The 21923-nt window shown below is 41.9% G+C and overlaps 1 protein-coding gene across 1 annotated transcript in view; it reads left to right on the top strand.

The window, feature by feature from the left end:
- The window catches only part of usp9 (ubiquitin specific peptidase 9), a 43084-nt gene extending 21639 nt beyond the window's left edge, over nucleotides 1-21445 (top strand). The window contains 31 exon segments of the mRNA XM_071207005.1: nucleotides 2887-2982; nucleotides 3146-3357; nucleotides 3783-4023; nucleotides 4150-4299; nucleotides 4432-4552; nucleotides 4656-4786; nucleotides 4990-5268; nucleotides 5378-5515; nucleotides 5644-5781; nucleotides 6053-6219; nucleotides 6329-6437; nucleotides 6594-6740; nucleotides 7140-7286; nucleotides 7379-7586; nucleotides 7676-7896; nucleotides 8203-8390; nucleotides 8481-8654; nucleotides 8760-8901; nucleotides 9150-9906; nucleotides 11692-11815; nucleotides 11897-12122; nucleotides 12329-12458; nucleotides 12582-12767; nucleotides 12892-13112; nucleotides 13201-13289; nucleotides 13378-13534; nucleotides 13761-13973; nucleotides 15209-15238; nucleotides 16748-16846; nucleotides 19337-19449; nucleotides 19451-21445. Of these exon segments, the coding sequence (XP_071063106.1) occupies nucleotides 2887-2982; nucleotides 3146-3357; nucleotides 3783-4023; nucleotides 4150-4299; nucleotides 4432-4552; nucleotides 4656-4786; nucleotides 4990-5268; nucleotides 5378-5515; nucleotides 5644-5781; nucleotides 6053-6219; nucleotides 6329-6437; nucleotides 6594-6740; nucleotides 7140-7286; nucleotides 7379-7586; nucleotides 7676-7896; nucleotides 8203-8390; nucleotides 8481-8654; nucleotides 8760-8901; nucleotides 9150-9906; nucleotides 11692-11815; nucleotides 11897-12122; nucleotides 12329-12458; nucleotides 12582-12767; nucleotides 12892-13112; nucleotides 13201-13289; nucleotides 13378-13534; nucleotides 13761-13973; nucleotides 15209-15238; nucleotides 16748-16846; nucleotides 19337-19449; nucleotides 19451-19616 (5520 nt within the window). The 3' untranslated portion in view covers nucleotides 19617-21445.
- Nucleotides 21446-21923: the final 478 nt, after the last annotated feature.

The following is a 21923-nucleotide window of genomic DNA, read 5'->3' as shown; positions in this document are numbered from 1 at the left end:
TCACCGTTCTTGTGATCATTTTAACCCCACGGGGTGAGATCTTGCATGGAGCCCCAAATCGAGGGAGATTATCAGTGGTCTTTTATGTCTTCCATTTTCTAATAATTGCTCCCACAGTTGATTTCTTCACACCAAGCTGCTTACCTATTGCAGATTCAGTCTTCCCAGCCTGGTGCAGGTCTACAATTTTGTTTCTGGTGTCCTTTGACAGCTCTTTGGTCTTGGCCATAGTGGAGTTTGGAGTGTGACTGTTTGAGGTTGTGGACAGGAGTCTTTTATACTGATAACGAGTTCAAACAGGTGCCATTAATACAGTTAACAAGTGGAGGACAGAGGAGGCTCTTAAAGAAGAAGTTACAGGTCTGTGAGAGCCAGAAATCTTGTTTGTTTGTAAGGCAAGGTAAGTTTATTTATATAGCACCTTTCAGCACCAGGCAATTCAAGGTGCTTTACAAAAATGAAAGGCATTCAGACAAAGGAAATGAAAAACAGTAAAAGATAATAAAAGAAACATTAAAAGAAAAATGAAAAACATTAAGAAAATGGCATTTAAATTCGGTCATTAAAAAGAAAAGCTAATAAAATAAACATTAAAAGATAAAAGTTACAGTGCAGTCTAAGATATGAATAGTTCAATTCTTTCGGTTCTTGAGTTTTAATTTATTCACAGAACCTCCCTTTGGAAATCCGAACATTTCCGTCCCGATTGTTAATTTAGACTGATTGTTTTCACCATGTTATGCTCGCATGACATCCACAATCGGACCCTCAGGAGGGTGTACTAGCCCCCTACTCTGCTTTGCGTTCCATAACAACGTCTTTAAATGTTACTTGAACACCCCGTGTTACCAAAACACTATTTTTCACCCGTCGGTGATGTGATACTTGTTCCTCAGTACAAATCACCCAAAAACTCATAAATGTCATGGAGTTTAATTACGTTTAAATTTAAAACATTAAAAGAAAAAATACATGGATAAAAGTTACAGTGCAGTCTAAGATATGAATAGTTCAATTAAAAGCAGCGACAAAAAGAAAAGTCTTCAGCCTGGATTTAAAAGTAGTCAGAGTTGCAGCGGACCTGCAGGTTTCTGGGAGTTTGTTCCAGATATTTGGAGCATAATAACTGAACGCTGCTTTACCATGTTTAGTTCTGACTCTGGGGACAGAAAGCTGACCAGTCCCTGAAGACCTGAGAGATCTGGATGGTTCATAATTTAGCAGGAGGTCAGAAATGTAATTTGGGCCTAAACCATTCAGTGCTTTATAAACCAGCAGCAGTATTTTGAAATCTATTCTTTGACACACAGGAAGCCAGTGTAAAGACTTCAGAACAGAACACTTTCTTAGTGTTAGTGAGGACTCGAGCAGCGGCGTTCTGAATCAGCTGCAGCTTCCTAATAGATTTTTTAGTGAGACCTGTGAAGACACCATTGCAGTAGTCGAGTCTACTGAAGATAAAAGCATGGACAAGTTTTTCCAAATCCTGCTGTGACATTAGTCTTTTAATCCTAGATATATTCTTCAGGTGATAGTAGGCTGATATAGTAACTGTTTTAATGTTGAAACTCAGGTCAGAGTCCATGACTACACCTAGATTTCTGGCTTTATCTGTTGTTTTGAACATTGCAGACTGAAGCTCAGCGCTCACTTTTATACGTTCTGACTTTGCTCCAAAAACCATTACCTCAGTTTTATCTTTGTTTAATTGGAGAAAGTTCTGACACATCCAGTCATTGATTTGTTCAATGCACTTACTCAGTGTTTGAATTGGAGCATAGTCTCCTGGTGAAATTGTTACGTAGATTTGTGTGTCATCTGCATAGCTATGGTAACTTATTTTGTTGTTTTTCATTATCTGAGCCAGTGGTAGCATGTAGATGTTAAAGAGAAGAGGCCCCAAGATGGAGCCTTGAGGAACCCCACATGTCATATTTGTCAACTCGGATGTGTATGTACCTATAGAAACAAAGTTGTTTAGGTGACCAAATACTTATTTTACAGAGGAATTTACCAATTAATGCATTAAAAGTCCTACAATGTGATTTCCTGGATTCTTTCCCCCCATTCTGTCTCTCATAGTTGAAGTATACCAAGGATGAAAATTACCGGCCTCATCTTTTTAAGTGGGAGAACTTGCACAATTGGTGGTTGACTAAATACTTTTTTGCCCCACTGTAAACAAGGTCTTGTGTCGGCTCTGTACATCAATGCCGACCTATGCTGACAAGTGAGTGAAGAGTAGAAAATATAAAGGTATTCGCTATGGGGAAATGTCCCAGCAGTTTAGGATCATGAAGGTTCTAATCTATTGCATAGCCATTACATTTCTAACTCCTAATGACAGGAAGGCAGAAAGCGCATTATACAAATAATAATATACTCATAATAATGATAATAGCAGACATTCTTTAACAATGATCACAATATAATTATTTTAATAAACCAAATATGAACAATTGAGGAAAATGAGGAAGAACTGATGATTCAAATGTTGTAGTAATGTAGTTTGTGCATAAATTACTATTGCAACAAATGTCTTAATGTGTTTACTACTACTCTTTTCACTGTGGCCTTGGAAGTCAGAATGTTATGAACAAAAGAGGAGTTGTGGGCACAGTAGAAACCGTTATGATGCTTTGACTTGCACTACGCACATGCTTTTTGAGATCCTCTCTTCCCCTAAAGCCAATACTGAAATGTTTGGCCACTATATTACAAGAGAAAAAACAGCAGTCCTCTAGTGTGTTGCACCTTGCCCCCACTTGTTTTGTGACTTGTCAATAATGAGGCTCCTCTTTACTTTACAGATATTAATGCATTGAAGCCGGACTCTGAGAATAACTTTCATTTTATTTATTTTTTAAATGTTCCCTTCTCTTCCAGGTGGTCATTCAAGGAAGTGATGACATAGCCAGCCGAGCTATAGACCTGCTCAAAGAGATCTATACCAACCTCGGACCAAAACTACAAGTCAATCAGGTACATTGACTTTTCTATTTTAGTTGGTGGGGTTTGTGCTTTCCAATTTCCTGTCAAGGTTCATCCATTAACAAAGGCCCCAAGCAGATGTCGATTTAAATAATTTAAAATGACTTGTTTTGTTACCTGTCTTCATTGTTCTACCCGTTTCCTCTCCCTTTAGGTTGAAATTCATGAAGATTTCATCCAGTCCTGCTTTGACCGTCTGAAGGCCTCCTACGACACCCTGTGTGTGTTAGATGGAGACAAAGATAGCATCAACTGTGCCCGTCAGGAGGCTATTCGCATGGTGCGAGTCCTTACTGTGCTCAAAGAGTACATCAATGAGTGCGACAGTGACTACCACGAGGAGAGGACTATACTGCCTATGTCAAGGTACAGTCACAATGACGACATGCTTTATTACATTTGCAAAAGATGTTATATTGTTCACCTTTTTTGTTGTGGCAGGGTTACGGCGAAACTACTGTTCTAATTTTCATAAAACTTGTTGGAAGGGTGTAGCATTGGTCTATGAGGAACCCATAACAATTTGGAGTATCTCGCCTATTAATTGCTAATGCTCCTTGCTTTTGCTCTTTTGAAAATACACAGCGTTTAATTGTCTCAGTCCGTATCAGGATTTATACAAAAAAAAGATGGATTTAATAATTTCCTGAATGTTCTGCTTTAGTTCTTATTTGTTGCTGCCTGTTATAAACAATGTTTTACTGCCGTCTCGGGCTTGTTGCACACAAATACGCGCACCTGTATTAATCAGGCTGCACCAAAACTTTTTTCCCCCCACTTTTCTCTTGCAGAGCTTTCCGTGGGAAACATATCACACTGATCGTCCGTTTCCCCAACCAGGGGCGCCAGGTCGATGATCTGGATATCTGGTCACACACCAACGATACAATCGGCTCGGTCCGCCGAGGCATCCTCAACAGGATCAAAGCTAATGCTGCACATACGAAGATTGAGCTTTTCATTGGTGGGGAGGTTGTTGATCCAGCTGACGACAGGAAGTTGATTGGTCAGCTCAATTTGAAGGACAAAACGGTGAGAATATTAGACTGTTGTTGTTTTTTTGATGCATCAGAAAACACAGTTCAACTGATGTCATTTGTTGTTAGTTCTTTATATCTATTTCATTAGTGCCAACTCATTATCATTGTTTATTTATAGCTGATCACGGCCAAGCTGACCCAGGTGAGTGCCAACATGCCTTCGAGCCCAGACAGCTCTTCTGATTCCTCAACTGGCTCTCCTGGTAACCATGGCAACCACTTCAGCGACGGGCCCAACCCTGAGGTGGAGAGCTGTCTTCCTGGTGTGGTGAGTTTAACCTGGGCTGATTTCCAAGTGCTTTATATGTGTCACAATAATATGGGCTGCGTGAGGATTTAATTGAAGTGGCAATGCATTGTAAACAGCAGAACTCTTGACACCCTCTGCCCTGTTCCACAGATCATGTCGCTGCATCTGCGCTACATCTCCTTCCTGTGGCAGGTGGCTGATCTGGGCTGCAACCTCAACATGCCACTGCTCAGAGATGGAGCTCGGGTTCTCATGAAACTCATGCCTCCGGGTACACATTCTCCAATAATACACAGCCACTTTACTTAATATAAACATACATGAACACAGCCCGGGGCGATGTTGGCTCATTGGTCATTGTTCTGTTTCCTCAGACAACACTACCGTGGAGAATCTGCGAGCTGTGTGTCTGGACCACGCCAAGCTCGGGGAGAACAGCCTCAGTCCTTCACTGGACTCGCGCTTCTTCGGCCCCTCACCCTCACAAGTGCTATACCTCATTGAGGTGGGTCTCAGTGTGTTTGTAATACATTCTCAGTTGGCCATTGTGTGTCAAAATATGTTAATTAGTAGTTGATAAACTGCAGTGAATAGAATTGTAACCATGTGCCACATTTGAGAGTTTTTACTCCTACTCCACCTAAATGTACTACTGTCCCATGCCAGCCTACTTATAAGAAGGTTCACACTGTTTTGCCCATGTTGCAGGTTGTTTATGCTTTGCTGATGCCAGCCAGTGCCACTCTGGGTGAGGATGCCAGCGACTTCCAGTACAACTTCTTGAAGAGCGGTGGGCTGCCCCTGGTGTTGAGCATGCTCACCAGAAACAACTTCCTCCCATCGGCAGACATGGAAACACGCCGTGGAGCTTACCTCAATGCGCTCAAGATCGCCAAGCTCCTCCTCACTGCTGTAGGCTTCGGCCATGTGAAGGCTGTGGCTGAGGCCTGCCAGCCCAACGCAGAAGGAAATATTCCCGTCTCTCCGGTTAGTTCACAAAGACAATTGTCACTGACACATACCGATGTCAGGTATTGTACTGCCGTATCTGGCATGTTTTCGTCTTTTTCCACAACCTGCTTTTTATTCTCCACAGATTAATCAAGCCACTCACGACCAGGCTCTGGTCCTCCAGAGCGCCCTGCAAAACATCCCAAACCCTGCCTCAGAATGCATGCTGCGCAATGTAGCCATCCGCCTCGCCCAGCAGATCTCTGATGAGGTAACAGAAAATGTAAGTAAACGGATAGAGGATTTTAAGATGACAGAAATCTGTGAATTAGTCTTTTTTTTTTACGAGGATCCTTCTTGTGTTGGTGCCGTCTGTAATAATGGCTTCTATGGGATTACTTTTTTCACCAGAATTTTTTCCAGGCATCAAAGTACATCCCAGACATCTGTGTGATCCGAGCTGTTCAGAAAATAGTGTGGGCATCAGGCTGCGGAACAGTGCAGCTCGTCTTCAGTTCAAATGAAGAAATCAGCAAGATATATGAAAAGGTGAGTTGCCTTTGAATGTTGCACATTTTCTTTGTAATATTCCCTTAAATATAGTCACAATGTTTTAAACAAAAACACAGGTTAAATGAATCTGAATAGAAGACATGAGGAGAGATGGTAATAGCTCATTCCCAAAAAGCACTAAGCTTCTAGCAAGAGACAGAGAGCTCTCAATGGCTTAGAGGACTTTCAGGGGATTAGCAATTAAACAAATTGCAATGCTCTATGTATCTTTGCCTAATATCTTTCTTTGTTCCTTTTTTCTTTTTAGACAAATGCAGCTAAGGAACCAGATGGGGAAGATGAGCAGGTGTGTTGTGAAGCCCTGGAGGTGATGACACTGTGCTTTGCCCTCATGCCCACGGCTCTGGACACCCTCAGTAAAGAGAAGGCTTGGCAGACCTTCATCATAGACTTGCTACTGCACTGCCACAGCAAGTAAGTACACCAGGAAACGTTCCAACTGAGACTGACCTGAAATATACTAACCTTAATGGTGGAGATGTTCTTTTCTGATGGTAATGTTGTTGTCATTTGTGTCCCACAGATCTGTGCGTCAAATGGCCCAGGAGCAGTTTTTCCTGATGGCAACTAGATGCTGTATGGGCCATCGACCCCTCCTCTTCTTTATCACCCTCCTCTTCACTGTGCTAGGGGTGAGTTGCTGTTGCCTTGGGTTTATAAAGAATATTATTTATCCTCCCCCTTTTTTTTTTTTTAAATGTATTATACTACTTATATACTACTATTATACATCACCACAGTGCTAGGCATTTGAACTGCTTACAAGATCCTAATTTTAAATGTTCCAGAGTACAGCCAAGGAGCGAGCCAAACATGCTGGAGACTACTTCACTTTACTCAGACACCTTCTGAACTACGCCTACAACAGCAACATCAACCTGCCAAACGCTGAGGTGCTGCTCAACAACGAGATCGACTGGCTAAAACGGATAAGGGTAAAAGCACCGGCTCATCATATGTCTGAAAAAATATGATATATTATATCTGTGCAATTAATCGTATTTTAATCTCGATTACGATATTGGCTTGCAACGATTACGAAAAAACAACGTAATCGAAATAAAACGATTATTAATTTTATTTAAAAATATTTTTTTCCCCAGTTGAATTATACTTAAAGTTCATGGTAATCAACTGTGAAAAACATACTGTTCAAAATATATATTTTTTTGCAATAAATGCATTTTTTCAAAGTGAATGGATAATCATTTTTAATAATTGTGATATCAATTATTGACCAAAATAATCGTGATTATGATTTTTGCCATAATCGCACAGCCCTATTATACATAGTTTACGAGTATTGATGACACACAATATGTTTTAATTGCTAGGATGAGGTTAAGAGGACAGGGGAGACCGGTGTGGAGGAGACCATCCTGGAGGGCCACCTTGGGGTGACCAAAGAGCTTCTAGCCTTCCAGACGCCAGAGAAAAAGTACTACATTGGCTGCGAGAAGGGAGGAGCGAACCTCATTAAGGTAAAACAAACACCTGAAACAGCTACTCTTATTTTGTTTCCTTTTCTTGTAACATTACTAAGATATTTCTTTCTACCTCTTTTCTTGATTAGGAGCTGATCGACGACTTCATCTTCCCAGCATCTAACGTGTACCTGCAGTACATGAAGAGCGGGGAGTTCCCCACAGAGCAGGCCATCCCAGTGTGCAGCAGCCCCGCCTCCATCAACGCTGGCTTTGAGCTTCTCGTGGCACTGGCTGTAGGATGTGTTCGCAACCTCAAGCAAATAGTCGACACCCTGACTGACATGTACTACTTAGGTTGGTAAACAGCAGTGTGGCAATTTCACTTGAAGATTGGTAAATTGCATCATGTCTGAGAGATGTTGTTTCCTTCCCTCCCCTTCCAGGTTGCGAGACACTGACAGAGTGGGAGTACTTGCCTCCGGTGGGGCCCCGACCCAACAAAGGCTTTGTAGGTTTGAAGAACGCCGGGGCCACCTGTTATATGAACTCTGTCATCCAGCAGCTGTACATGATCCCTCCAATCCGCAACGGCATCCTGGCCATTGAAGGCACCGGCACTGATGTGGATGACGAGATGTCTGGGGATGAGAAGCAGGAGAATGAGGTACAGTGGAGATGCTTCATTAGGATTCTGGTCATCATCACAGAATTGTTATTTATAGATCTATTCTCTTGGTTTTTCTCTCAAAGGGCAGCAGATTTATGCGTTTACCTTTTACATGTTTTTACCGTTTAAAAAAATCAATGAGTAGTTGTAATCTCAATATTGGCAAAAATAAATGTGATTATGATTTTTGCTTTCTTTAATCAAGCAACTCTGAACTCGGCGAACACAAACGGTAGCCAAAAGCAATGAACAATTGTGAAAAAGCAGCGTAATATTGTTCTTCTGTCTGTTTCGTCTCAACAGAGTAACGTAGATCCTCGTGATGAGGTGTTCAGCTACCACCATCAGTTCGATGATAAACCCGCCAGTAAGTCCGAGGACAGGAAAGAGTACAACATTGGGGTACTGCGCCACCTGCAGGTCATCTTCGGACACCTGGCTGCGTCTAGGCTTCAGTACTATGTCCCCAGGGGCTTCTGGAAACAGTTCAGGTATTTCAAATACTCAAGTCATTTCAATCGCATTTTGACTGTTTAGTAGTTGCTGATCTAATTGTATTCTCTCTGTTCCATGTGGTTTAGGTTATGGGGTGAGCCAGTCAATTTGAGGGAGCAGCATGATGCTCTGGAGTTTTTCAACTCGTTGGTGGACAGTTTGGATGAAGCACTGAAAGCCCTGGGCCACCCCGCCATGCTGAGCAAGGTGCTGGGAGGGTCCTTCGCTGACCAGAAGATCTGTCAGGGATGCCCCCACAGGTGAGTGCAGTGCTATTCCCCGTGAATAATAACTGAAAAATAGTTTCTAATATATTAAAACGTGATGTTTTGTTGTTGCATAATAATGATGTTTTGTGTTGCCAGGTATGAGTGTGAGGAGTCATTTACAACACTCAATGTAGACATCAGGAACCACCAGAACCTGTTGGACTCCATGGAGCAGTACGTTAAAGGAGATCTGCTTGAAGGAGCCAATGCTTACCACTGTGAGAAGTGTAATAAGAAGGTAAGAACAGAGCTGCATGTTGTTGTTGTTGTTATTAAGCCCTTTTTACTAGTTTGCATGGTTACATCGATAAAAGCAGCCCCCTCAGTACTTCATCCTAGCGCCTGGTCTAGTTCTTGGATCAAAAACTAAAATCCTACATAAATATTTAAGCCTATGAATGTTTCCATGCAGATTTTTTATTCAATCACTTCACTTGGAGGTTTATTCAAAAAGACAGAGACGTAACCCTTTGCTCTCCTTGTCAGGTGGACACTGTGAAGCGCCTGCTGATAAAGAAGCTGCCGCCGGTCCTGGCCATCCAGCTGAAACGCTTCGACTACGACTGGGAGAGGGAGTGTGCCATCAAGTTCAATGACTACTTTGAGTTCCCCAGGGAGCTGGACATGGAGCCGTACACGGTAGCTGGTGTGGCTAAGCTAGAGGGCGATGACGTGAACCCGGAGAACCAGGTGATCCAACAGAACGAGCCCTCTGAACCCACGCCTCCCGGCAGCTCCAAGTATCGCCTGGTGGGAGTGCTGGTCCACTCAGGCCAGGCCAGCGGTGGACATTACTACTCCTACATAATCCAGAGGAACGGCGGCGACGGCGAGAAGAACCGCTGGTATAAGTTTGACGATGGTGATGTGACTGAGTGCAAGATGGACGATGAGGAGGAGATGAAGAACCAGTGCTTCGGAGGGGAATACATGGGCGAGGTGTTCGATCATATGATGAAGAGGATGTCGTACCGGAGGCAGAAGCGCTGGTGGAATGCCTACATCCTCTTCTATGAGCGTATGGACTCAATGGACAAGGACAGCGAGCTTGTCAAATACATCTCGGAGCTGACCATCTCCTCCACCAAGCCCAATCAGGTCAAGATGCCGGGTGTCATCGAGTGCAGCGTCCGCAAGCAGAACGTCCAATTCATGCACAACCGAATGCAATACAGCCTGGAATATTTCCAGTTCATTAAGAAACTTCTGACCTGTAACAGTGTCTATTTAAACCCTCCTCCAGGTATGAATCCTTCTTCCTAGCGTGCTGGTGAATGGGTTGCTTGATTTATAACCTATTCAATGGATCATGAATGTCTCTATTGTATATTAAAAAGTGGTAAACCAAATGTATATAGGTAGCAAGTTAACCTCATCTCAAGCCTTGGGATGTTTTAGGACCACACGTTGCTGCCCGATAAAGGATGGTAATGAACCCAATCTAATTTTCCCACGCTGTGTAGCTCCGTTGTAAAAGCTTTTATGTTTACCCGTTTAGGCCCACAAGGCAGAACAATACATAAATAGGCTAAAAGTCAATATTTTGGAATAATGGATAATCAATCAACAAATTAAAATACTTGAATTATCCCAGGAGGAATTACGTTTTGTGAAAGTAGAACCGTATTCGATTTAATATGAATAGATATTTATAAAAAAATAATTTGGAGTATAAATGTGTGCAATCAAAGACCTTGTAGCCACTGGGACAGCGGGATGTCCTTATATATGGGAATAACAGTCAGTCTCTGTACCACAACATGTGATTAAACATAAGGGATCAACAATGTACTTTATATGAAATGTTTGACACATAAACATACAGTCATGATGATTGTACGGGCATGATGTGGGATTTGAGTACAGCAGCACATCACACTCCAGTTATGACTGTATGCCAAAACCCTCAGAGGGATTCTTTGATCTTTTGAACAATGAACTCCTCATCGTATCTCCACTTTAGATTTCAGCTCTCTTGAACATATAGCAGCTGCCATTATAATTCAACTACTAATCTTTGACCTGCTTCTCAAAAAATGTATTCAAAGTGTGGCATTCAGCACAGGCTGCGGAGAAATGCACTGCCTCTGCACTGCATTATTAATAAAGCCAGAACCCCTAACTGTTTCACAGGAAAATAAATATCAGAGGGCATTATGTTTACAACCTTGCATCCAGTTTAGATACTAATGTATTTTCTTCTGAAGTGATTTTTCCTTTTTCCCTACTGATCAAACACATTGACCCGGTATGTTAGTCTGAATGTACGATATATCATTGATTGATTGGCCTTAGTCGGAGACCAGTGCACTTTTTTTGTAGTTTGCTCTGTGCCTTAAAGCTGGAGTCTCCTGGTTGCTTTATCAACTGCCTTTTGTGTTTCATCCTAATTTAGGTTGGATTGAAACTGCATCATTTGTGGTTTTCTGTCTTTTAGAGTCCCTTGCATCGTTGGTCATAATATCTTGTACATGTCCCACAGTCACATCATTGCCTTTGTACTTCATGCACATTGGATTGTAATTGAAATGTCTTAATGGGCTCGAAGCATTAACAATATTTACAGTTTTCCTGGCTTTGTAACCGGAGTTGTTATTTTATAGTCTTATAATTAGGAAACAAAAGTGTATAATACAAATTAGGCTAACATTTGAGTAAACAGCCTTAAAGCTGAAACTCTGCTCTTTAACGTTATAGATGCTATTTGATTGCAAAGCCTGTGTGCTGGAGCTCAGAGCCAAAACAAGGGCAGGTGCATCAATTCCCTTGTTTTTGCACACGGCAATATAATTCTATTTATGATATGGCGTGTAAGTTTGTATAATTTGCTTACCGTTTACACAGTCTAGGGCATCATTTTTGATGATGAATTATTTCAATATATATTCTCTCAATTCGGTTACATGTTCCAACCTTGAGTAATATGTTTATCTCTGGGTGTAGCTTAATGGATTGTTGTCAGCTTATTTTATAGTACTAATGAGGAATATTGTCTCTGTTATGTTAACCATTGCTCTCTTTCTATCAGGACAAGACCACCTTCTGCCTGAGGCAGAGGAGATTGCTATGATAAGTGCTCAGCTGGCTGCTAGGTTCCTCTTCAGCACAGGTTTCCACACCAAGAAAGTGGTACGGGGTCCTGCCAGTGACTGGTAAGCTCTGTCTGCCTCTGGGTTTTTAGATTTCCTCTCTGTTTCGTCCTCTATAACTTGTCTCCCTGTCCTTCCCTGTAGGTATGACGCCCTCTGCATCCTGCTGAGACACAGTAAGAATGTACGCTATTGGTTTGCACACAAAGTCCTGTTTGCATTCCCCAACCGGTTCTCAGAGTACCTGCTTGAGTGCCCGAGCGCTGAGGTCCGTGGTGCGTTTGCCAAGCTCATCGTCTTCATCGCTCACTTTTCCCTGCAAGACGGGCCGTGCCCCTCCCCCACCGCCTCGCCTGGACCCGCTACTCAGGTTGGTTCAGACTTCAGCTGAGCTCTGTGGAAAATGGCCTTTTTTAATGGAGCCCTCTTTTAGCTGCTTGAATCATAGGTTTCCCGGAAGATAATTAAAGCCGTTTGCATCGCAGGTTACCACTGAGAGGCTTCTCATCCTGCACTTTTCATATTGATGTAACCCTGCTGTTTTCTTGCGTGTTGTTTTCTATGTTTGTGTATCAGGGCTGTGATAACCTCAGTCTAAGTGACCACCTGTTGAGGGCTGTACTCAACCTGCTCAGAAGAGAGGTTTCTGAACACGGCCGTCACCTGCAGCAGTACTTCAACCTCTTTGTCATGTATGCAAATCTCGGTAAGGAGCGCACAGCATTCACAATCCTGCCATGTACATCTGTTCCTCTGGGAATGATAAAATATAAGATCATGCCAAATGTTATTAATTGTTCGGGACTTAAAGATGTTTCCCCCCTTGCAGGGCTGGCAGAAAAGACCCAGCTGTTGAAGCTGAATGTCCCTGCCACTTTCATGCTGGTCGCTCTGGACGAGGGTCCCGGCCCTCCCATTAAGTACCAGTACGCTGAGCTGGGCAAGCTCTACACTGTGGTCTCCCAGCTGGTCCGTTGTTGTGACGTCGCCGCACGCATGCAGTCCTCAATCAATGGTGAGTGTTTTACCCTTCAGCCACAGAGACATTTGATATGAACTCATGAAAGAGAATTTGAGCCCAATGAAGAACATATAAATATGATCTATTTGCCTCTAACTCTAAATATCCTCCCCTCCAGGTAACCCTCCTCTCCCTAACCCGTACGGGGACACCAACCTGACGACCCCTGTGATGCCGGTGCAGCAGCTAGTGGCAGAGATCCTGTTTGTGAGGACCAGCTACGTGAAGAAGATCATCGAGGACTGCAGCAACTCTGAGGAGACGGTGAAGCTGCTGCGCTTCAGCTGCTGGGAGAACCCTCAGTTCTCTTCCACTGTGCTCAGCGAGCTGCTCTGGCAGGTAAACGGAAACAACATCTATAATTCTGTAGGTGGCCGACTTGTTTCTGTCCACAAGACTTCAGATTGTGTGTGTTGTGCGTCTGCAGGTGGCATACTCCTACACGTATGAACTGAGGCCTTACCTGGACTTGCTGCTACAGATCCTGCTCATCGAGGACTCCTGGCAGACACACAGGTCAGACTCACTGCTCTGTGGTTCAATTAACAGTGCCGTTTGTTTTGACTGGGATCTGAATATGACTTTTCTTCGTTGGGTTGTGTAGGATCCACAATGTGCTGAAGGGCATTCCCGATGACAGAGATGGGCTCTTTGACACCATCCAGCGCTCCAAAAACCACTACCAGAAACGAGCCTACCAGTGCATCAAGTGCATGGTGGCCCTCTTTAGCAACTGCTCCGTGGCTTACCAGATCCTACAGGTACAGTACTGACAGATGTCCTTTCATTTTAGGTTTAAGAATGTTTGGAAACCCTTTCTGTCTCTCCTAAACACAAGGAAACATATGGCCAAGATGTATTGATAAATGGACCGTGGGCTTTTTTCTTGTCAAATTATAGAAAATGAATAAATGACTTTATAGAGCAGCGTGTTCATCCTTCATTCACAGGTATGTTCTAATCAGCTGGTGTTTCTTCTGCATACAGAGTAATGGTGACCTTAAACGAAAGTGGACGTGGGCAGTGGAGTGGTTAGGGGACGAGCTGGAGAGGAGACCCTACACGGGGAACCCTCAGTACACGTACAACAACTGGTCCCCCCCGGTCCAGAGCAACGAGACCTCCAACGGCTACTTCCTGGAGCGCTCGCACAGCGCACGTATGACACTCGCCAAGGCCTGTGAACTCTGTCCTGAGGAGGTAATCACATTGACATTTTAACCCACGCACACACACGCTCATTTATATTACCCATCAGTCTTAGGTACTGTGCTCAGGGAGCCAAACCATTATAGCTCAAGGACACTGTTTGTAGGTAAACATGTGATGTACAGTGAAAAACATCTGGATTTCAGAACAGCTGCTTAAAGTCCATATCAGACTTGTCTGATCAAACATCAGTATAGAAGGGGGGTTTTCTGTTGCATGCAAATATGCAAATATTTGGGAAAACACCTCAGTCACACATATCTGATGTTGCCATGGGAACATTTTAAAGGGGCAGTTTGGCAAAGGGCAGTGACTATCTAGATTGTTTTTGTGAGTTGCTTTGTGAAATGTTCTGTCAAGATGTTTGCCTTCTCTCTAACATAATGGAACTAGATTGCTTGTGGGTTTTAAAGTGCCAACCATTCAACAACAATGTCTCTTTTCAGAAATCATTACCCGGTTTCTAAAGATAGTCCACAGACCATTTTGTGAGCAGTTCCAAGTAACCTGTTCACGATTTCTGGAAAGACATTGCTAATGAGTATTAGTCATTTTTGTTGCTGCTTTGAGATCTACAAGGCAAGTGCCATCGGTTTCTATTGTATACGAGGCAGACCTCTTCAGCCAATTTCTCCTACACTTGGTTATCCTCACTAAAACAATGCATCTATTTGAGATTTTGCGGTAAACTGTCTCTTTTTTAAAAAGGGTATACAGCAGTGAAGGTAAAAAACGAATCCCACATATATTGTGTATGAGCCAGAGGAGCTTAAACATCACACAACATGACCAGCTTTTAACTTTGTGTAAAGGTATATATGTATAACACTAATGGCAACATTAATAATCGATACTTTTTATGATTATTTAATTGTTTATCGATCTAATGTCATTAAAAATTGATCTTGTTTGGGTTTTTTTTAGCCAATTATTTTTTCTGTCCTGAAAATGGTATGATTTTTTTTTTTTTTTAAATGTGACATTTAGTTGATTGGACCCATTTACTAAAAGTGTTTCCAATAAGTCATTAAATGTTGAATGTCCGCCCTAAGCTACAGCCATGAATATGTTGCTATGCTGAATATCGTTTTGTCTTCTAATCATGGCTGCAGTTCACAATGCATACAAATATCATTTTTTGTTCTCACTTAAAATAAGATGCCTGTATTTTTATGTTGACAAATGCAGTCAAGTGACACACTTCTCTTGTAATATTCCACACACAGCTCAAGTGTACTCAGGGAAGCCCAGGGAAGGTCAGTATTCCAGGCACCACAACATCAAAGAAGGAAATGAAATTGTATTAAATAATCAGCAGAGAAACAGTTGGCCTATGTTTAGATTGCAACACATTTCACACTTTGTTTAGCTAGAATTGCAAAATGTTAAGTTATTTGTAGCTTTAAAAGTGATCAGTGGCAGAGGCTAGAAGCATTACGCCTCGTAGATTTTTCCCATTTTGTCAACTTTGCTCCATTTTCTTTTTGTCCTATTTGATATGCATTTAAAAGATAACAAATGTCACGTAAAAAGTTAAAAACAGGAGACTAGCGAAAAGCTATCGAGTGCTAGAGTGATAAATGAATTATCACTTTGAGTTGTCAACAGTTGTGTCTACAGTGCATACCTGAGATGCATGTTGTTTTTCTGTTCACTTCTCAAACTGTGTACAATGTTCATGCTGTGGTAGTAACACAGATTGTGACCATAGATACAAGATTAAACTAAATTGCCCTCCTCCATCATGTTGTCCCCTCGCATAGTAAAAGAAAAGGTGCACAGGCAGCCTTTTAGTGTAACTGCCATAATAAATCCTGTTTTACAGCGGCACACAGTGAACACATCTTTGTTCTCTCGCTGCACAGAGATTCGCCAAAGCAACATCACTGGAATAGTCCTCCATTTCACTCTAGTGCTGTTTTTTTGTTGTTGTACTCCTTCCCCCAAACTCAAACTGTGATGCCGCCAGCCACCTGCATCTGATTGAACAAACTCTCAACTCTCAAAACTTCACATTAGTTACAACATTTAAACTGTGAGGACATCACTGTACTGTGCTATGTTCTCTATTATGCTAATGTACCAGAATAATTCAACATGACTTGAACCCAACATACATTTTACTCTCTTCAGTTAGATGGGTGAAACGAAACATTTTGAACATTTGAACGAAGTTTGACAAAAAAACCTTTAACTCAGGGTTGTCAATAATTTTGCATTAGATGTCATCTAGTACTAAATGAGCTTCATTTAAATATGTTGATAGCCTGTTGTTATTCCACTTAAGACTACATCACGTTATAATGTATGTTACAGAGAAATGTAAAATACCATGAAGCGTAGATATGTGATTAACACTTAAATGATAAGGCTGGTGTTAATTGACATTAATAAGATAACATGTATGTGCAGCCTTGTCTTCAGAAAGTGGCACAGTGAGATGACCTCCACAGAGGTTTCTTTGCACTTCATATTTTAGATATTTTTAAAATGAATTAGCCGCAGCCCTCCAGCTGAGTGGATGCTCTCGGGTGTATAATCCACCCACACACAAAATGAAAACTCGTTTAAACATAATTTACTCGATAACAGAGAGCAGTTGGAAATGTAACTTCCCCACATAACTCAAAAGCTTCAAATTATACCCACTGTTTTTATCCAAATAAACTAGCAATTCCTGCTGTGTAAAATTCATAAAAATACAATCTTTTTTTACTTTGAAAGTGGAAATGAATTTGCGATAACGTTTCTTTCATGTCTGCTAGGAGCCCGATGAACAGGAAGCACCTGATGATCAGGACTCTTCCCCTCCAGAGGACACGTCTCTGTACCCCCACTCTCCTGGGACCACACAGTTTCAGCAGGTAGTGTCTCAGGGACCTTTACACCCTCATGACAGTCGGTGACATATGTTGTAACTGTATTCATGCATATTGTGTATGAAGTGGAAGGTTTGTGTCAGTTTGTGTAGCCATGAATAAAGCCAGAAACAAGGCTTTACAGAATAGTTTGAACATTCAAATACTGTGCAGCATAATAGTTTTTAGTTTTTGACTCTGCACAGTTAGAGTAATGACAATAATATTACACTATTTGTAGAATTACATTTCATTGATAGGATTGTTTCCAACTCTTGGGATCCAGACCTTTTCTAAAAACTCCAGAGCCTCGTCAAGAAACCAAAATGTATACAAAAAAAAGAAAGATGTAATTATTTCCAAAATTCTGCTTTACTCCATATTTTTTACGTTAAAACTTTAAGAAAAGCACATTTTCCAAAAATGTCATGAACAGCTTATAAAGGAAAAAGAAATGGCCAGGCCTTAGAGAATTGATCCTTGACTGTTCCTACAGTCTGTGCCCGGTCTAATTGTTACTGATAGGGCAGCTTAGTTTTTCTTCAGTCTGAGGAGAATCAGCCACCAAGTCATCGATGTAGACAAATCTGCAGCCTCTGCTTGTTCAGCTGTCATCCTTTAAGTCCTTTGACTTCTCCCGGATATGTCCGTTAAAAGATTAGGATCATTAAAGGATTAGGATGGCAATACTCTTTTTGTTTCTGTTATCGTCAACAAATCCTGTTAAAAGAGCGAAGCAAACAATGCATTAGTCCGTCTCCCAGGAAGCCACGAATCGACTCGGAATCAGACGTGTCCGTGATGATGGAGCAACATGTCACTCAGGGCGAAGCGTGGCGTGTTAATGTTTAAATGTAACAACGGTGCTCTATGGCACAGCAACGAGATCGGGCATTGGATGAACGGACAATATGTGTTAGTGGGATTGGTTTGTTGTTGGTGGTCTTTAATAGGATTTGTCGGTGAGACTTAAAAATCACGCTCATTAAAGGGTTGAAGGTTACGTTTTATTCAATTAAACTTAAGGTACCAGATCTTACTTACTATAACTTGGAAATGGTAATTAACAATGTTTTCAATTTTTGTAGTCAAGTTATTTTAGAAGTTTACTGTTGCAGACATTTAATAAACTGAATGGAGTATTTATTAATGATGACATTTTGAAACCATTAAGAAATATTTTGTAAAATCTATAAACAAAACATAAATGGAATGAGCAAACATTTAAATAATTGTGTTAATTATCTATTTGTTTATCAGTCTATCAAAATGACTTGTACAACTATACAGGTTTTAACTGATTATAATACGTTGTTAAACTGCTCCCTCTACATACACTGAACAAAACTATAAATGCAACACTTTTGTTTTTGCTCCCATTTTTCATGAGATGAACTCAAAGATCTAAAACATTTTCTATATACACAAAATAACCATTTCTCTCAAATATTGTTCACAAATCTGAAAAAATCTGTGATAATGAGCACTTCTCCTTTGCCGAGATAATCCATCCCACCTCACAGGTGGGATGGATTATGCTGATTAGACAGCATGATTATTGCACAGGTGTGCCTTAGGCTGGCCACAATAAAAGGCCACTCTGAAACGTGCAGTTTTGCTTTATTGGGGGGGTCCGAAAACCAGTCAGTATCTGGTGTGAGGGTTAGGTTGGGGAAGAGCGGTGCACTGGCTCTCGGTAGATAGGTGTTTAAAAAAACATTAAAAACCTCCGTAAACATAAACCTTATAAAAACCCTTTTAAAAGCATCATAAAAGCTCCGTGAGGACAAGACGAATGGTTAAAAAGTGCAGAGCGGAGCCGGACCACGGAACGGCGGCAGAGTATGTTAAAAAGGGTAATGTTGTGAATCGAGTGGCCTGTGTTCGTCGTCCATTACATACGCCTGCCCATACCATAACCCCACCACCACCATGGGCCACTCGATTCACAATATACCCCTACCCCTACCCCTCACACCAGATACTGCCTGGTTTTCGGACCCCCCCAGTCCCCCCCAATAAAGCAAAACTGCACGTTTCAGAGTGGCCTTTTATTGTGGCCAGCCTAAGGCACACCTGTGCAATAATCATGCTGTCTAATCAGCATCTTGATATGCCACACCTGTGAGGTGGGATGGATTATCTCGGCAAAGGAGAAGTGCTCACTATCACAGATTTTCAGATTTGTGAACAATATTTGAGAGAAATGGTTATTTTGTGTATATAAAAAATGTTTTAGATCTTTGAGTTCATCTCATGAAAAATGGGAGCAAAAAAAAAAGTGTTAGGTTTATATTTTTGTTCAGTGTATGTAATGTTAATACTTAATTTACAAATCAATAGGAAAATAATTACTTGAGTATTGTGATGAGGTTCTCATTGACCAGTGGAGGCGCCCCCTGCTGGCCATTAGACAGACTGAAGGTTTAAGGCAGTAACACTGATCACCACTTGTTTACAATCCACTGATTTCTGTCCCCTTTCCCCCCTCCCCAGAACAACCACCCCCATGGGCAGCCGTACACCGGGCCTGCTGCTCAGCACATGAACAACCCTCAGCGCCCCGGTCCTGCCTCGGCCCCGACTCCAGGGCCCGCCCAGACCCCCCCCCACCCCAGGCCCCGGGCCCACTCCCGGCCCAGGCCCGCGAGCACAAGATAACTGGGAGAGCACCGAGGAGGTCGCCCCTGCACCTGCCCCTGCACCTGCACCTGCACCTGCACCCACCCCCGCCTCCACTGCCCCCGCCCCAGCGCCTGCCCCGCCTAAGGAGTAACGTCCCGCCCCCCCTGCTGTGCCTCGAGCCTCCATCGTCCCGCTCTCCTTCCTCTCATCCTCCGGTCAACAGAGCTCCTCGTCGGGCCTCTCTCTGTCTCTCTGTCTCTTTCTATCTCTGGCCTCAAGGCAGGGCAGAGCTGGTGGCCTCCTCCTCCTCTCCGGGCCACCTCTCGCCTGTGGGGGGGGACGCTCTTCCCTGGCCTGGGGCTGCCTGACGGTGCGACCGGGGCCTGCTGGTGGCTGCAGAGGCGAGGGAGTGAAAAAGAGTTCTAATAAAGAAAATGTACCCAGAGCCGACGATGCTGATGCGCTTGTCAACACGACGAAAAGGTGTACATAGTATGTTAATGTTTTTGACTGTTCAGATCCCCCAGGAGCATAACTCTGTGTGGTTTGCTGTTGGGAGATGTTGCAGATATTATGAAAAACAAAAATGGATATTATAAATAAGAAAAATGCCCAAAAAAACCTGTAAGAAGACAACAACTCCTCTTTGTTTTATCACCCATGCTCAGCAGTAAAGTTTGTTCTACCATCGGACGGTTACTGGTCATTCAACTGTAGAAGGACGCATTGTTATTATCATAATTATATTATTATTCTTAAGCTCCTTGGCAACCTTATGACCCATGCCGAATCAACTCACGAGCTGTGGTTGGTTTTAGTGTGAGATCTGGAATGGTTGGGTGGACTTTTACGGTGTTTGGTTGATGTGAAAAAGCAGTGATGCAACATTGTTCTGAAACTCATTGCCTTTCTTTTCTTTTTTGTTTGTTCTGGTAATTAATTCAATCCTTTTTGAAGCTCTAGTTAATATGCTGTAACATTTAGCATGGCTTCTCACCAGAATAGTGTAGCCCGAGGGAAGACTTGTGATCATAACAACCTAAAGCTGTTCTTAATCCACATCTCCAAAAGGGTGTTGTGACCCTTAGGTTTCTTTTTTTTTTGTTTTCTTTTTTTTCTACTCATCTACCCTATCTACAATGAGGGCGATATTTTGAACCAATGTATGAATAAGTGGCTTTTCAATTGCACATTATAATCCTACAACTTCAACATTTGGCAGTCCGTTTTTGGTGGGATAGACAGCTTAGCTTTCATATTTAGGAAATCTGAAAAACGAAATACATATGCAACAGAATCGCTGCACTGGGTTATCTGGTGTTTGATAGACTGTGGTTCACCTCCGTCTCTGCGATAGAGCCTAGTCGTAGACACACTCGTTGACCATCGGCCGCCTTTCTGCCGTGGAGCTGGTCAGGTTTGGCGGCATGGATTTGTTTCGGGATGAAGTAACTAACCCTCGCGCTGTCGCTCCACGGAGAATAGGTTCCCCAGCAGGGTTCACCGTAAGAATAGCGGCTGGTTAGTCATGTTGCAACTCGAGCTAACTTGTAATTCTGTAGGAGTAAAAAGGTAAACATCAGTAAATACTGTATTTAATTGGTAACTTGAATGCATGTATTTTTTCATTTTTTTTGTCTAAAACATACCAAATACTCCTGCAAATGAAAATATTCTGCCCATCGTATTATATTTAAATATTTTTGCTCTTATTTTATAGAATTTATTTTGTTGTATTTCACTAAAAATAGAATTTGATTTAAGAGGAACATTTTTGTCCTTGTGTTATTTTTAAAGAAGATATTGACTGTACAGAGTTCTGCGCCCTGTTTTTTGCCGACTTTTGTTTTGGCCATGGTGTGACGTTGAATTCTGGAGCTACAGTCGCGATGTGGACTTTCACTTTGTGAGGTTTTTTGTGCACAGAAATATAACAAAAAAAGCATTGCGCCCTTAGCAAATAAAGAACATGGAATCTTGCCCGTGTCTCATTTTTCACATGTGGACAATAAACCGTGAACATCTACCAAGCATCACAAGAGTTCATCCAGAAAGTCTGAAATTATACACACAATATTGATGTTTCTGCATCCAGCTCCAGAGGGAACATTTGTAATGTGGTGTATTAGGTAAAAAAGACAATGAGTAATAAAGCTGGGGAAGGTGGCTAATATTCAGAGAAAAGATTCTGAACTTCTGAGATTAAAGTTGTGAATAAATGAGAAAATAAGAGAAATTGAATTTTCTTTGAGATTGTACATTCACAATTTTACCAAAAAACATGTAATTCTCTGAGCTTAAAGTCAAATATATTTGGAAAAATTGAAGAGAAAGTATGTTGTGACTCCTTTTTAATGACCGCCTCATGTTTAGTTTACTTTTACATGTACTATTTAGGATATGTGAGTAATTGAATACTTGTTCATTATGTACACAGAGCTAAAACTAATAGTGTCAC

This window comes from Pseudochaenichthys georgianus, chromosome 21 (assembly GCF_902827115.2).
Source record: "Pseudochaenichthys georgianus chromosome 21, fPseGeo1.2, whole genome shotgun sequence".
Classification (NCBI taxonomy): domain Eukaryota; kingdom Metazoa; phylum Chordata; class Actinopteri; order Perciformes; family Channichthyidae; genus Pseudochaenichthys; species Pseudochaenichthys georgianus.
Note: the sequence above shows the minus strand (reverse complement) of the source record. Positions and strands in the feature narration are given on the sequence as shown.